General features: G+C 36.7%; 1 protein-coding gene across 1 annotated transcript in view; it reads left to right on the forward strand.

Moving 5' to 3' along the window:
* LOC134793353 (glutamate receptor-interacting protein 1) overlaps positions 1-17,748 on the forward strand; it is a 516,543-nt gene that overhangs the window by 203,734 nt on the left and 295,061 nt on the right. The window contains exon 3 of the mRNA XM_063764910.1: positions 14,805-14,924. Within this exon, the coding sequence (XP_063620980.1) occupies positions 14,805-14,924 (120 nt within the window). The remainder of the gene's footprint in view (positions 1-14,804; positions 14,925-17,748) is intronic.

Here is a 17,748-nt window from a genome sequence, read left to right on the forward strand (position 1 = left end):
ACTGGTAAGATTTAAAGTCGAATGGCATTTCATTTTGTTTTGTGTCACTATTCATGATAAGCGTCGATAGGTTTTACTAAACTGTACTGCGATTCCAAGCTAGCTGTTGTTATTCTAGAGATAATGACGTCACAGGCAAAAACTAAACTGTTTGCAATTCCTCCGCCCCTAGCAAACGGGCGCCGCGAGAGCATGTCGCACGCGTGGTAGCTACCCGTCTCTATTTCTGTCTGTATGAATAAAAAAGCATTTGGTAGTATATCTCTGTACTAAAGAGGCACTATAAAAGCCTGTCGAGATATTCTACCCATTCCTTTCTTATTCATACAGTCAGAAAGAGACTAGTAGTTATTACGCGCGCAACATGCTCTCGCGGCGCACCTGTGCTAGGGAGGTTGGAATTGCAAACAGTTTAGATTTACCTTTGATGTCATTATCACTAGAATAACAACAGCTAGCTCGAAGTTGCAGAACAATATATTCCTGTAGACCCCAACTACACAGTAGGTCGCGGGTTAATATGTCCATGGCCCACAATATATCCTAAATTTATTATTTAACTTAAGTATGTTTTAAACAAAGAAGACACGAGACACGGCGCCCGACATCCGACACAATACTAACTCTAACCAAATGAACCTAGCAAGTAGCTGTGTTGGTATTACAAAACTCGTTTAGTGATTGGTACAACAATGAACATAAACACAACAAGTCTATCTACTAAATACCAGTAAACTTTGTAATGTCGCTATAGTAACAACTGAATTGTTATTTTAAATGGGGTAATGTTATTCCCGCGAACTCGTTTTTTAGATATTACAAAACTATGTAAGTGAGACATTTACTAAAATCATAACTTGAAATCACAGATGCTTTTTTCCAAAAATCACAAACTTTACTAGTAAAAATCGGAGAATTTTAGTAGTAATAAAAATGGATTGTAACAAATACTGAACTTTGTTTAATGCTCCATTTACTAAAGTCTGTTTGCTGAAATTAGATTTAGTATTACTGAGCTGTTTGTAGATAAATAAATTATATTAAATAAATAAATTTTACAGAAATAGTGAAACTTCCATGATTACTACTAAAACTTCATTTTTTCCCCCAGTACAGAACTGTTTATTAATTCCTGGTGGTGATTTTTCTCTCAGTGCAGCCTGGTGACAGACAGACGGACGGACGGATGGACGGACGGACAGACAGACGGACAGACGGACAGACGGACAGCGGAGTCTTAGTAAGAAGGGTCCCGTTTTTACTCTTTGGGTACGAAACCCTGAAAATGTCTAGAATGATATCGAAACCGCTACTTCTTTAGGCGCTGATCTAAATACAATGACTCCGTCATTTTGTAAATTTTCCATAAACTGAATCAAAAAACACGAGAACACAAAATTCATCGTGAATATTTTTTTTTAATTTCTAGAAACATACAATTTGTAATACCTACATACAATAGGGAGTATTGCTGCAATGTTCTGCCGCCAGAGTGCAGCACTAGTGCACCTACTAAACCATAAAGTAACTTATACATACTAGGCCTTAAACAGTTTTTTACAACTTTTCACTATGACATTAATGCATCAAGGCGGTTTGTTTACAGGTGGCCTACCGTGAAATTTCGTTATATATGCCTCTCTATCGATCGAATTGGCAAGAGTGATAGAGAGGCAGAAACCGAATTTTCAACTGCCGTGTTTCATGGTAGGCCATGTGATTGAGTTAGTGACGCAGAGTTTTGCGTAATATTCCCTATTGTCGTTTCTCATATCGCTAAAGCACGCGGTACGAGCAAGGTACGAGGCATGCCGTGGTACGGGGACGGGCTAAAAAACTGAGACAACTATCACAAAATTATTGTCGTCCTTATCATTGCGTTCATGTATGGAGGTTCTAATACAGTAATTAAAAAGTTTTTTGTAAACTGTGACATGACAATTTCAAAAGTCATCAACACGTCGGGTTGTCAAAACAAACCAAAAAATTTGCAAAACTGGTATTAGATTTTCTTTAAAATGGGTTACGATATTCGAGTGTTGTTAATACACGTGGAACTGCAGCTCAAGGCTTAGGCTTTATCGGAAACACTTCCCAAATTGACGACATCCACCGGCTTTTCAGTGAGAATAGGCCAATCGCCCCTGGTCAGCCTGAAAGGGCCATGCACGGGACCGTGCCAGTGCAAGTTGAGGAAAGGTTTCTCGAGCACTTTAGACAGGTACCAAACCAACGTCAAGTACCTACTCGTATTATGTGGAGATGTATTATTTTATTAAAATGTGGGGTTTGTATTGAAGTTTAATTTAGTTGGTAATAAAGTCGAATTTAAACTGTTGTGAGACATTTACTAACATTGAATAATTTTACGGTTTAGACTCACTTGTTTTAAGTCACTCGGCCGACATGTTTCGCGATGTGTAGTGGTAGTCAACTGTATAATTTATATAGGCCCTACATAGAGGGCGCTAGCAATACGTAACCTTTATAAAAACCTGAATGTTAAAATCTTTTAAAATTATTCCCGTTTATATGACCCTGTCCGTAGGTTCTATAAACGAATATGTCATTTCTAACTGGTATATCACCTCTTACAAAAATGAATGAAATCCCACCAAAAACGTTTCATGTAAAGTGTTGCCAAGACTAGGCGCATAAAGCTTTTACACTAACAAGTTATCAGATCCCGTAGTAGGTACCAAGACATTTTACTCTGTAAGTCCTAACTTTATAAGCTCTAAATGTATAAAGCCAACATCTTGGTCAAACAGTACGGCTTGGCCGTTTCGTTGCAGTCACATAAACACTCCCTGGGTGGACTTTTTGCACAAAGTAGTAACACAGGTCTTACAAATTCTGAAAGTGTTCATAAATATGGCAGCAACGAAACGGCCAAGCCGTACTGTTTGACCAAGATGTTGGCTTTATACATTTAGAGCTTATAAAGTTAGGACTTACAGAGTAAAATGTCTTGGTACCTACTACGGGATCTGATAACTTTTTAGTGTAAAAGCTTTATGCGCCTAGTCTTGGCAACACTTTACATGAAATGTTTTTGGTGGGATATATTAATACTTCAATATGTACATAGAAAACAACCATGACTCAGGAACAAATATCTGATGTATCACATCACTAATAAATGCCTTTACTTAGGGCATACTCGTACTGAGAATTCCTGGACTGGCCACTTAGAGAAAATAAGTCGTCTCATATATCAGAATCCAGAAACTGACAGTATGGCCCACGTACCAGGATTTGAACCCGGGACCATCAGCGTCATGGGGTCACTACCCACTAGGCCAGACCGGTCGACAATAATGAAGTTTATAATGACACCATCACTTTAATCGAAGTGTTATCGTTATCCGCGAACCATAAAATTACGTTCCCTTCTTATCGGTAAGGAGAGAGAACGAAATTTATTAGTTCGCGTTCAATCAATTAACCGGTTTTTGATTAACGAAATAATATATTATATAAGGGTTATAACGATATTAACAGGTATTTCAATATAGATACCGGTTCCGAGCCCTGGCATAGACTCCAATCACGTTCAAACGTTGATTGAGATTAAATCCGACCCTGCTTTATGAATAGGTTAAATTATCTTCAGTATCCTCTTAACTTATTGAACTATTGATGGTACAAACTCGACGGAATCGAGGACTTTTTTAATTGTGAAAAAATTATATCTATATCAATTTTACTTCTTCTTCAACCAAGCGTTTTCCCTGCCTAGCGCCAGGGTCCGCTTTCCTGCCCAATCTTCTCCACTCTTCCCGGTCTTCGGCATCCTCAGGTGTCAGATAACAGGTTTTCTTCCATGTTCGCAGTCACGACGTCCAGCCAGCGCTTCATAGGCCTGCCGGATCTAGGGCCTTGGACAGTGAGGTTGAGGCATTTATTTCAATATCAATTTTACTATTTTGTAAAAATTATATAAGTAACATACAATTTTTACATTACGTAAATGTAAAAAAAACGAAGCCGGAGCACCGCTCTATGCTAATTGTGGATTCAACGCGAGCTCGCTATTTACTTGTGTTTACTTATTCCTCCCGTTGATAAATGATTCGCCGGCGCCGGCTAATTCATGCTGTCGGAACCCAACGGAATGTCAGATGCAGCGAAGCTGTTGTATGCCATTTGCTAAGCACAGACGAGAAGCGAAAAGCTGGGAAGTTTTTTCTTTGCGGACGAGTGTTTTGGAAATGTCTTCGTCATTACTTTTATAAATAAATAATTAAATATTATCGGACAATGTTACACAGATCGAATTAGCCGCACAGTAAGCTCAAAAAGGCTTGTGGTGTGGGTACCAGACAACGAAATAGATAAAGATAGATGTCATAGATAGAATTTAACTGAATGTCAGATGTAGCGAAGCTCTTGTATGCCATTTGCTAAGCAGAGACGAGAAGCGAAAAGGTTGGAAGATTTTTTCTTTGCGGACGAGTGTTTTGGAAAAGTCGATTCACATAGTGTTTATAGAGATGGCATATAGTCGAGAAATTGGGGCCGGTTCCGCCGTGGCGAGGTGGCCTAGGGGTTAAGTGGGTGTTCGCTGCGTTAGCTAATTTACGCCGGTTCGACTCTGGCCTTCACCATTGGACAGCTTCGTCACTTTATCTCTTACTTACTCGTATATGATATATGACAACTATTTCAGTTAATAATTTGTATATAGTAGTGTGACTACTATAAAACACGAATCAAAATATTTGATAAACATAATTTTATCTACATATAACGAACAATTCTTGTTTATTCATATAGGTATATATTTCGGGGAAACGGCTCTAATAATTTCGATGAAATGTTCTATATGGGAGTTTTCGGGGGCGATAAATCGATCTAGGTAGGTCTTATCTCTGGGAAAACGCGCCAATTTGAGTTTTTATATGTTTTCCGAGCAAAGCTCGGTCTCCCAGATATTTTTATTTATTCCCAAAAACTCGAAAAAAGCTGAACGTTCACATTTTTTATATCACTTCTATTTGAAGGGTCTTTTTTGTTGGATATTTCTATTGTGGTTGATCGTCTGTCATGTCAAAAGATTGTCGAAAAATTCTAGAAAATAAAATCGTCACCATTTTTACGTTTACATGCTTGGCTGATTGCGTCTCGTTAAAATCTGTCTAGCTCAGTGAGAAGCGTTCGTTTACGTAAAATACATATTTTGTTTAATAAAATTTGTATCATAAAATAGGTATGCTTTTTAAGGCCCACTTGTACCATCCCAATAACCCGGGGTTAAGCGGTTAAACCGTTAACCCACGTACAATTACTGGTAACCATGGTGTTAAGCGGTTAAACCGTTAACCCAGTGTCAAATTATACTGGTAACCATGGTAACTCCAGGTTTAACCGGTTAACCCCAGGTTAGTGGAATGGTGCAAGTGGGCCTTAGAGTTCTGAATCTGAATCAAAAATCAAAACATAAAAATATAATATCTAAAAAGCTTTATTAAATGTCTGTGTTTTTTAAAACAATATCTAGTTTCATTAATATTTATTTATTTAAACTTTATTTCACAAACACAGGATAAAATGTACAAATGGCGGACTTAATGCCTAAAGGCATTCTCTACTAGTCAACCATTGGGTCAAACAGAGACACATGTTGGTGCAGGAGATTCATAACTTATAAAGAGGGGGCTTATAAGTTGGACTGCTGTGTGTCTGTCTGTGACACCGTAGCTCTTAAATGGGTAAACCGATGTGGATACGGTTTTATTATTTATTTGAAGCAGGTTGTCTAGCGCTGGTTCTTAGACATGTTTTATCAAATTCGGTACATCCGCGGGGAATTGTTAAATTTTAATTTAGCTACATAATGCGCAAAAATTAACTTTAAATAAGTGAAACAATACCTACATATTACGAACGGTTTCCAATGAAAAAGTACATTAAGCAGACATCCCAAAAATAACCTACATTTCCATAAAAAGCGCACCTCAGGTAAGTGCAACATCCATTCAAGCTTTGCTCATTTTAATTTGGAGAGTACCTAGAACCTAGAGGTTCTATTTGCTTCTATACTATTATTTTTGGACATGACAACGTAGTAGTACAAAAAAAACGAGCACACATACATGGCATATTACACCCGAATTTAGTCTAGTTTCCGTGTGATTTTTTATGCATTTGCCTTCAGTTAAAACGTGTAAAAATTAAATTAATCTTCTACCTAGCGTTATCCCGGCCTAAATATTACACAGATCGACTTAGTCCCACAGTAAGCTCAATATAATAGGCTTGTGTTGTGAGTAGGTACTATACGACGATATATATAATATACCTTCAAATATATATCAATACATAAAATTAAATATAAAAACTACAATTTTGTATTAGCGTTAGTTAATAACAATAATAACGAATCGAATAAGTACCTACCTTAATCTGTACATAACAACCAAACGCTCTTAACCCAATAATACCACAAACTCACAAACAAATCCACAAAGATAACGCAAAAACAGTTTCCACAACAAATTAAGAGAGGAACAATCTTTTTACGTTTCAAAATGAAACGTCAAGTTTTACTAAAGACGCAAACAAGAATTAAAGTAATCAGCGAGCGCAAACAAAAAGTTGATGAATGGACTAGACCGAGCCAGGGACGGGTATTTTTGTTCTCTTTTTGAATAATCATGCAGATATGAGTAGATTTTATAGTGGAGAGGTTACAATTTTTCGTTGGTTTTTCATTTAAAGGATGACTCACGTTAGACCGGGCTGAGACCGGGCCGGAGCTTTCGGCGCTTCTTTTTCTATGGAAAACTCGACCTGATCACCGATAAGCCATCATAGAAAATGACATGTCGGACGCCTCGGCCCGGGCACGGCCTGGTTTAGCGTGAGTCATCCTAAACATGAATCGATCTGTAGTAGGGTACATTTTATGCTGAAATTTGAATATAAGTACATTGAGGAAAAAAAGTGCTGTTTTGTAATTACCTAGTAAATAACTGTAGAAATAGAAGAAAAGTTGATGAATTGACTAGACCGAGACCGGGACGGCTACTTTTGTTCTCTTCTGAATAATCATGCAGATAAGAGTATATTTTATAGTGGAGAGGGTAAAATTTTTCGTTGGTTTTTCATTCATGCATTATAACACGAATTGTAGTAAGAAGGAAGGGGTAGACCTCGGCGGACTTTCTCTGATCAGATCGAGAAATCCTGAAGAAAGGCCAGGTCAAGAGCACCCTAAACCGGCGAGCGTGTATGAGGAATGTTATGAAAGTGAAGGAAGCGAAAGAGGTATGTCAGGATCGTAGCAAGTGGAAATCCGTGGTAGGTAATAAAGTCTACCCCTCCGGGTAATAGGCGTGATTATATGTATGTATGTATGAATGATCTGTAGTAGGATTAATTTTATGCTGAGTGTCCTGTTTGTTAATGTACGTTACATATAACAAACATACAAACTAAACGCATATGTCATCTCCATTCATCGGAAGTAAAAATAAAATAATTAAAAACGCTTTTTCATCCCTTGAACCCTTTTTTGTTAAAAAACGTTCACAAAGACTATTAATTATCCGCCATTTAAAAGATGGTTTACTCGCTAAGACACGACCTCTGTTATGAATCCGGTAAACCATTTACTCTTTTATGATTTATGGCTGTCTGTCTGTCCACAAACATCAATATTGCTAACTTTTTATGACTCGCCCTGAAACCCGATGCGATTTGGTGTTTTATGTACACAGTGACCGAAACATAGTAGGTTTTAAAACAGTAGTACGGTTTTGAAATACCCCTGCCGTTCACGGGTACCCTACGGGTTCTAGACTACCCTACGTGGATAGGGCCTGATCATATAGAAAAAGACAGCTGTAACTAGGTATTGATAACGCAGCAAGACTCGGAACTGATTTAAAAATACCGGCAAATACCGGTTTATTTAGGTTTTCCTCCGAACTTTCATAAGAACGTGAAGGTTTTAAGGACTTTATTGCAACCTAAATAAACCGGTTTATTCAACGAGCGACTAAACGGCCGGCCGGCCTGGTAGTGCCGCGCAAATAAAGACACCGACATAGAAAGAAACCGTTTTTTTGTTCTAAACCGGTTAATCTGACAAGGAACTTTATTGAAATGTTCTCCTAAAAACCGGTTAAAAAATAACAGTTTTACGCGTGAAACCAAAATTAAAAGGTTTTGCGCCGAGTACATGATAACGGTTTGGAAATTTAACCGGTTTCAGAGCCTTACAACGCGGGGCTAGTTTGCGCTCAAGGTATTTTTTTATTTTCTCTGGATTGTAATTGTTTATTTGTGTCTATCATATGTTAAAGCCATGAGTACCGTTTTCACTTTAACCTAAAATTAATAATGGTTCAGAAACCTATATATAACAGTATGGTTTGATGTTGTCCTACTGTATTAACCTCTACTAACTATGGCGGCTATATCATGAAGCGGTCCCAGCTACATCAATATTTTGTTACAAAGAGTGACATTTGATACTTTTTTCGTTGATTCTATTAGGATTGGAATGGTTTCATAGGCCGAAATTGAATGCGAATACCTACATACCTATATGTTTGTTTTATGTTGTTATGTACTGTAGGAGCGCTGGTGGCCTAGCGGTAAGAGCGTGCGGCTTACAATCTGGAGGTCGCGGGTTCGAAACCCGGCTCGTACCAATGACTTTTTCGGAACTTATGTACGAAATAGCATTTAATATTTTCCAGTCGCTTTTTGGTGAAGGAAAACATCGTGAGGAAACCGGAAATAAAGAAGAATTGCTCGTTTAAGGGTATTAGATTATTTTACCTTTTATAGATTAAAATTAGTCTACAGAGAAACACATATTTCTTACATTTTACTTCCTTCCGGCATCCGATATCGGATCGGACAATGTGAAAGCGCTCTTAGTCTATCATACTTGTACACGGTCAATATGTCCTGTGCCGTACTGAACGTATTAAGTAGGTACCAGAATATTTTTTAAATATGTTCATAAAACTATCAAAAATGCAAAACTTTGGAAAAAGCTTCACATTTTGCATATCGTACGGTATCGTATTTTAAAATCTCCCGGGAACACTTGATGAAGGCTTTTGTGTTTAAAACTTTCTATTGTTCTGCACACGGAAGCTTTTGTATGAAAATTTTAGAAATTAAAAGCAGATAGCAAAAACATACATTGAGATGTTCTACAAAATATTTTGTAGTTTGTACTTTTGTCTAAAATTACTAATAAATTTTATAATGCTGTCTGAAAAAAAAACAATGCCAGTCGAAAACTCACGCCAGAACGCTCCGGGTCCGGACCAAGGCCTTACTTAGTTTTCTATAGAAATCATCACGTACTCACTGATCAAGTGATCACCCATCATAGAAAACATAGTAAATTATGAATAAGTTTGTATATATAGTTTACTTAAGTTTATTGTACCTACTTATTTTAAACAAAGAGAATAGATAAGTAGTATAGAGGGGTCCTGTCATAGTAAATTTTGTAGTCACAGTAAATTTACTGCCATCTATCGACATACGACTAAAACTCAAAATGAAAACGTATAAAACTATCGAAAAAAATATATGTATGGATAACTGATTTTATTATTTTTATATCATTTTGACCCATGTTCATTTACTGATACCTATGTGTTAAAATTGTTAAATATGAAACGGTGTCGTCCACGCCATCTAGCCGACCATAGGCCAAAGGTCCGAGAATGACTTTTTCTTGATTTCCGAGGCGCGTTTTTGTCTTAGACTTTATTCATCTTCGGAGTTACATATGTCTGTGTCTTAAATAAATATTTTTCATTTTTCATTTTCATTTCATAGTGTCGGAGGCCTCGGCCCGGACCCGGACCATTCTAATATGATTCGTCCTTTATAGTTTGTGCAAAAGTAAAAACCCGCGCAACGGCCAAATCTTCCGTCACAAGTTACGCGCGGCGCGCCATATCTTTTGATTCCTTCTAATTTCCTGGCTTTACTGTCACGGTCCGTCTAAAATCTCTACGGTTAGCACTGAAGCACAGTTTTGTACTAAAGTACTTACCTACAGTACATTAAGTTAAATTTCAAGTTGGAACTCGTAAATACGAAGCTGCGCAGAACAATAAAGGTGGAGATAAATTGAGCATGCAGGCGTTATATCAGTCGCTAAACAGCTTGCAAACGCTATGCCAGTCTTTAGAGTAGCTGATTTAGACTCCGCAAGGTAACATTCGAGTGATGAGAGCGATGCGAGATGATGAGTGAGTGAGTGAAACGTTCCTTTATAAGATAATGGTAGAACGTTCTATTTGCGATAGTTAACATCGATAAATTGAGCATGCAGGCGTTATATCAGTCGCTAAACAGCTTGCAAACGCTATGCCAGTCTGTAGAGTAGCTGAGAGCAGCAGCGTTACTGTTGCGGCGTTCACACGAGAGATGTCACTGTCTAATTCATTTATAAGATGAGTGACGGATAGAATGTTCTTGTTGCTATACATCGATAAATCGAGCATGCAGGCGTTATATCAGTCGCTAAACACCTTGCAAACGCTATGCTAGACGAAAGATTACCTCCAATAGACTTCTATGCTACATCAGTACATCACTACGCATAACAGTCATAAGAAAAGTCATTCGAATGTTTACCGCTCTTGCATTACTTATATGAATTTTAAAATCAAAACTTGTATAGGCACGCACTAGCCTCAAAATGCGTTACTTAACTCTTTCTCCAATTTTTATATTTTTTAGTCATTCTACCCTCATACAACTTAGCCGCACATAGTTCGTCGACATGTACTAATTGTGATATTATGTTGTTAATTCATACAAACTTCATACTAATCATTTTGATATTTTCTTAAAAGTAACCTTGTTCTATGTAAGTTTAAAATTTTAGCAATGTAGCGGCTGTAGCGAACTTCTCTACTTACTCAGCTCCCGAATACGATTTTCAAAACGTAATAAGAAGTGCAAGTGATCTGTGACCCTTCTTCCAAGAGCAGTGAGCAAAAGTTGCGAGATTTCGCGTGGACAAGCTCAAGTGTTTTATAGTTTTATGTTTATGACTTGCATTTGCGCAGGAATATAATGTGTCAAGTTTTGGACAAATCTTTTTAATAGTTTAACACATTCAGTGGCAGCGCGAGCTATGCGCTACGACGCTACGAGTAGCCGATAACACGGGGAAAGTGTGCAGCGGAAAACGCCTACGAACAGAGAACCCGCCTAGCGGGTCGCTGGCACTGCGTTTTAAACTTTATTGCACAAAATATGAGTAATAAAAAACCGGCCAAGTGCGAGTCGGACTCGCACACGAAGGGTTCCGTACCATTATCTATAAAAACGGTCACCCATCCAAGTACTGACCCCGCCCGACGTTGCTTAACTTCAGTCAAAAATCACGTTTGTTGTATGGGAGCCCCACTTAAAACTTTATTTTATTCTGTTTTTAGTATTTATTGTTATAGTGGCAACAAAAATACATCATCTGTGAAAATTTCAGCTGTATAGCTATCACAGATCACGAGATACAGCCTGGTGACAGACGGACGGACGGACGGACGGACAGCGGAGTCTTAGTAATAGGCTCCCGTTTTTACCCTTTGGGTACGGAACCCTAAAAATGGTGGACTTATTGCTTATAGACATTCTAAATATATAACTCAATTATACTCAATATTTGACCTATTGAAATATACATAATTATATTGGATTAATGTCGGCCTCCTAGCCATGTTGGTAGTGACCCTGCCTAAGAAGCTGGAGGTCCCAGGTTCGAATCTCAGTAAGAGTATTTATTCGTGCATATATCACTCCCTACACATCTCATCTGCTATACACCGTGTTTTTATTGAATTCCGTTAACTTCGGGGTATGGTTAAGTACGTTTAAGAAAACTAAATGGCATAGTTAATTTTGAAAAAAAAAAAATTTTTTTGCTTTTTTTTTTCAGAAAAAATAATATTAAAAAGTAATTAAATGTAGCATATAGCGTTGTTGTAACACGGGCATTACATTTAACTAAACAAAACAATTGAAATCTGTGACATATCAATGTCAATTTGAACATCGATCGACCGAGATTGTACTTAAGTTTAGTAGCAAATGTATGAACTCATTCTAAACCAGCGAAATGCTATACATGGAAGTATTCTGTCCGCTCAATTATGACCCAACGCAAACTACCCCGCGATAGGCGGTACTTACAAACTGCTCGATTGGCAATCTCAGTACCACCGAGATGACAGTCAGTGACAAATGGCTAAATTGATTTATAAAAACAACGTTTATTTGTAATTAAAAATATATTAATGTGTCGTGAAGTGGTGCAGAAGTTATTTTAGTTCATACCAAGGACAGTGGAATCACTTTTCACTTGTAGTAAACAGATAACTTCAGTAGAATTTGGAAAAAACATGACGATTTGTTTTCAATACTACCGTGCTAAGCTAAAACGTAACAACTGCATACGACTTTCATAACAACATACGACTTTTTAAATTGCGAGGATAATAGGGATGGTGTTATGCTAAATGAAGTCGACTATTTTATTAACTTGTGTTTGGTTTAGGTATTTTCTATATAATTATTAATGTAGTAATAAATTCCTTCTTACAGATTTGAATTTTCCTTTTTTATTTCATGAGATGGAGCTATAAAAAAACTACCTAGTTATTTCAAATTAATAATCAAATTTGGTATTGTCATTTTACATTACTTTCCATTCAGATTCCCACAAGATGCTATTCGCAGAGAACTATGGAAAAAAGCTGTCCAATTAGACAGACATGAAATTGAGTGGATGCCTGGCAAGATATCTAAAATATGTTCTATTCATGAGATATTCATGAGATATGAGATATACCCGTGAGATAATCATACCCGGTCTCCTATATGTAGATACATTTTTCCTATCATGCTTTCACTGAATTAATTTAACAAATACACACATTATCTGAAAATGTTGATCATTTGAATCCACCCTCTACTGTCACATATATGTAGGTTCTCTCTCAAGCCATTTCCGTCAGTAGAAAAGAGCGGCAAACATATTAACTCACATTATAGACGGGTCTAACGCGAATTATATTCAATTACCTTGATTTACCGACGTAAATCAGTTTCGTTTCGTATAATGTGAGTTAATATGTGTTCAAAACGCGAAAGTTCAAAACATTATAAGAGCGGCAAATTTAGAAAATGTAAGCGCGCGAACGGCTGTGGTCCTATACAAAATTTTAATTTTGCTCCTTTTTCTACTGACAAACTTGCTTGACCGAGATACATATAAAATATTCTGAACTGAAAGTGGGGATTTATTGTGACTCCGCCTGTTCAAATATTTTTGACCCGATTTGTGTACCCATGTAAATTTTGCAGACTGTATAGCCAGTCCGATTTCTAAGATCAAGTTCGCCATACATTTACTATGGCGTACTTGATCTTAGAAAATCGGGCAAGTGCGAGTCGGACTCGCGCACGAAGGGTTCCGTACCATATAAAAAAAAACAAAAAAAAAGCAAAAAAAAAAAAGGTCACCCATCCAAGTACTGACCACTCCCGACGTTGCTTAACTTTGGTCAAAAATCACGTTTGTTGTATGGGAGCCCCATTTAAATCTTTATTTTATTCTGTTTTTAGTATTTGTTGTTATAGCGGCAACAGAAATACATCATCTGTGAAAATTTCAACTGTCTAGCTATCACGGTTCGTGAGATACAGCCTGGTGACAGACGGACGGACGGACGGACGGACGGACAGCGAAGTCTTAGTAATAGGGTCCCGTTTTACCCTTTGGGTACGGAACCCTAAAAAACGGACAGACTATACCTGAACGTGACTTCGCACTGCCATGCAGATTGATAATAAAATATACAAAATACTTATTATAGTGGAATACATTTATACAACAATGATATATTTACTTATGTTGAGTTAGTCTGTCATGTCATAACAACATTTTAACTAGTTATCTTTTAATCTGCATTAAATTATTATACGTGAATTATTTGACTGGTTCTTCACTGTATGGCATAAACCTATCCCTGTCCAAGTCATATTCTAATCAAATATGAACCGCGAACTCTCAGCGGCCAGTACGTACAGCAAGAAGGTTATTAGCGGATTAATGTCGCTGATTGGTAGTTATTGACATTATATGCATTTCATCTACACTTAGCTTTGTACCATTAGTGTAATAAAGATGACTCTTATTGTGTTTACGAGCTTTGATTACGGGTCTGTAAACGCGTCGTCTTATTTGAATGTAGGCGTAATTGTGTATGTGTGCTAATTTGGCCCGAGAATTTGAACGGTAATGTTCCTAAAGGCGGTATCCATGGTTATATATGATCGCAGTTCTAAACACTAATCAATATGTAAACCGGCCTTAAGGCAAGTGTACAAGCTTGTAGAGGCCTTATAGGAAAAAAATAAAATATTGATTATCTTCGAAATGGAGTTAATTAAAATATCGGTGTCTTTGGGAAAGTTACTTGATTTAAGCTCAGGTATGCACCCTTGAAATTAACGGAAATCAAAAAAAAACACGGTGTATACGGATATAAGTATTATTTTCATGTGAAGTAAATATGTTATATATTTTTATAATTATGAATAAATCAAATTTAAGCCCAACCACCGGCAGTTACTTTCATTGTTCTTATAGTATGACCGATCCAATGATTGGTCGTTTTAAGTGCCATTGGCCACCATTCTTTTTTAAGTCACCACTGCTGCCTTCAAAATTGGTTGAAATCACCAATTTTCAATTAAGATTTTCTTGTCAATTTGTTACTTAAATTAGGCTCTTTTTTTTGTTACAGTGTTCAAATCCCAGACATCTCTGTCAACCGACAGTGGTCTGTGCACCGAGCGCGGGCTGCGTCGTACGCACATAGAGCTGATAAAACCACCCGGGAAGAGGATCGGACTCAAACTGGCAGGTAAATTCATTTTGATACATCTTATATTTTAGTCTGTATCTGGATTAGGGATGTTGCGGATGCAGATTTTTTGACATCCGCGGATGCGGATGCAGATATTTAAAGTCTCACATCCGCGGATGCGGATGTCAAGATTTGGTACTTAAAAAACGCCAAATATTACATTTTTAACAATTTTTATTTAAAAAAAACGAAACGTTTAGTATTTGAGCAAGAATATAGGTGCGTTTTATTTAATAAACAGTAACTTGACCGACTTTTCGGGATCTAGACGATTTCGTTATATATAAATGACGAAATTACCTAGCTTCCTGTTACCGACTTGGTCGACATCCGCATTATGCGGATGCTCCGCATCGATTTCATGCGGATGCGGATGCAGATGCGGATGTTGAAAATCATGCGGATGTTCCGCGGATGCGGATGCGGATGCGAATATCCGCAACATCCCTAATCTGTATCTTAAGGTATTTAAATCTTCTTCTTCTTCTTCTTCTTCCTCCTTGACCTTTTCCTATTTACTTGGGGTCGGCATTTCTTGTCCTTTTCCTCCATAATCCACGATTTTCATTCACGATTTTTAAATCTTAAGGTATTTCAATAAAAGTAATAAATGGCTCCATAAGCCTGTTGAGGGTAGATGAAAACATTACATGATCAAATAATGTAAGTCATAAAGTCAAGTCGTTCAGTGACTGATCCAGGCGGTTTTATATTTGGTTGGTTAACCATTAAATGACTACCGGAAAATTGACAAATTGTTTACTCTTTTTTTGTACCTAAAGATACAGACATAGTGTGTTTCAAGCTGCTGTCCTCAATGGTTCTGTACCCCTAGTGTACATTTTATTCGGTAGCGTGACGTGACGTAGCGTGACGTGACGTAGCGTGACGTGACGTAGCGCGAAATGTCATTTTGTATAGGATTTTGAGTTTCCAAAAATCCCTTACTATAATAGACCTAACGCAAACGCGAACGCTCGTGACGCTATCAAATGAAATAAATTCGGTAAAAAGAATCTTCTACCTCTTCGAATGAACATAAAACACATTTTATTAACGGTTTTTCTTCACGTTTTTTAAAAAATGGTTGAATTTTCGAGTGCCATCGCATCTCCATGCCTCAGTGGGTTGAAGCACTTCAATCGCGCGATCACTGAACCGACTCACGATAACGTTTTATATACACGTCGTAAAAACCTTATATTTGTACATATTTCGCTCGCTTAGTGATAAACGGGAATAAGACGAAAAACAAGAATTGTGGTAAGACGCGTTTAAAGACTTCTTCGTCAACGCATCTCACTTTCTTTCAATAATTTTGCAAACTTTAATTGCATATGTCATTGTTTGTGTTATAATTTACATTATATATAGTAAATAATTATATATTTATTAAAACCTAGTTCATTGCATTATGCTGCATGGCATTTATAAGACCTTAAATCATAAGTTACAGTTATGTTACGATTTATTATGAAATTAAATATTGTGTTTAAGTTTTAAAAAGGCTCAACTCCTAAAGATGCTTTTTAAGATAAAAAGTCATGGCAACGATTAATAAGTATTTCGTAAAAAGACAATTTACGAAAAGAAATATAGGAAGGAAGACAGTTCAATTGAATATATTACATTTTAATAATATAAAAAGGGTAACAAAAGAGTTTTAAATGAAATAACCGACTCGTTTTAATCATCATATTTTTATTGTATCGTGATTCGTGATCGTGATTTTCTAGTCATTTGAATGGGAATAATGATTAATATGACCTGTATTAATTAAGTCATTTCAAGTCTGTTTAAGAGAACTACAAATCAAAAAATAATAACACCAATTTTATTATAAAGTATACAACAACCCATAACCTTTCGCTTGGGGTACACATTTTTAATAATGAATGTAATACATACTTGCTGAAACGAAAAAACCGGGCAAGTGCGAGTCGGACTCGCGCACGAAGGGTTCCGTACCTTAATGCAAAAAAAAAAAACGAAAAAAAAAGCAAAAAATAAAACGGTCACCCATCCAAGTACCGACCACTCCCGACGTTGCTTAACTTTGGTCAAAAATCACGTTTGTTGTATGGGAGCCCCAGTTAAATCTTTATTTTATTCTGTTTTTAGTATTTGTTGTTATAGCGGCAACAGAAATACATCATCTGTGAAAATTTCAACTGTCTAGCTATCACGGTTCGTGAGATACAGCCTGGTGACAGGCAGACGGACGGACGGACGGACGGACGGACAGCGAAGTCTTAGTAATAGGGTCCCGTTTTACCCTTTGGGTACGGAACCCTAAAATAAAACATTTTATACTTCTAATATTCATGAAAAATTTATACATGTAAATATTTATGATTCTTAAGATAATCAGCCTTAGCATCATCACAAAAAGAGATCCAAAGTAATTAGCTACTGTTATTGCATAATACTTATTTACTGGGTTTATTTCATCTGAATAAATGATTTATTTATTTATTATTATAATCAACTCACTTAAAAATATTCTATTATTCATTTTATAGGATAAATATAATTCGTAATAATAAAAAATATGTTATATGTTCTTATTTACTTATATTTATTTCAGTCTCTCTATGGCATTATGAAAATGCTACAAAGTAAAGAACATTTTATAAAATCGTATTATAATAATCTGCGTAATAATTAGGTATAAGGTGTTTCGAGATCAAATCCCGTAAATCTTTTTTCTTGTTTTCAGTTAATCCTAATTTTGCACTGAACAACGTTTGTAAATTGATTTCAGCCACGTTCATAAGACGGCCCGATTCGAACTTTAAGATACATCAAAAGTTTGCTAAAG

Source organism: Cydia splendana, chromosome 9 (assembly GCF_910591565.1).
Source record: "Cydia splendana chromosome 9, ilCydSple1.2, whole genome shotgun sequence".
Taxonomy (NCBI): domain Eukaryota; kingdom Metazoa; phylum Arthropoda; class Insecta; order Lepidoptera; family Tortricidae; genus Cydia; species Cydia splendana.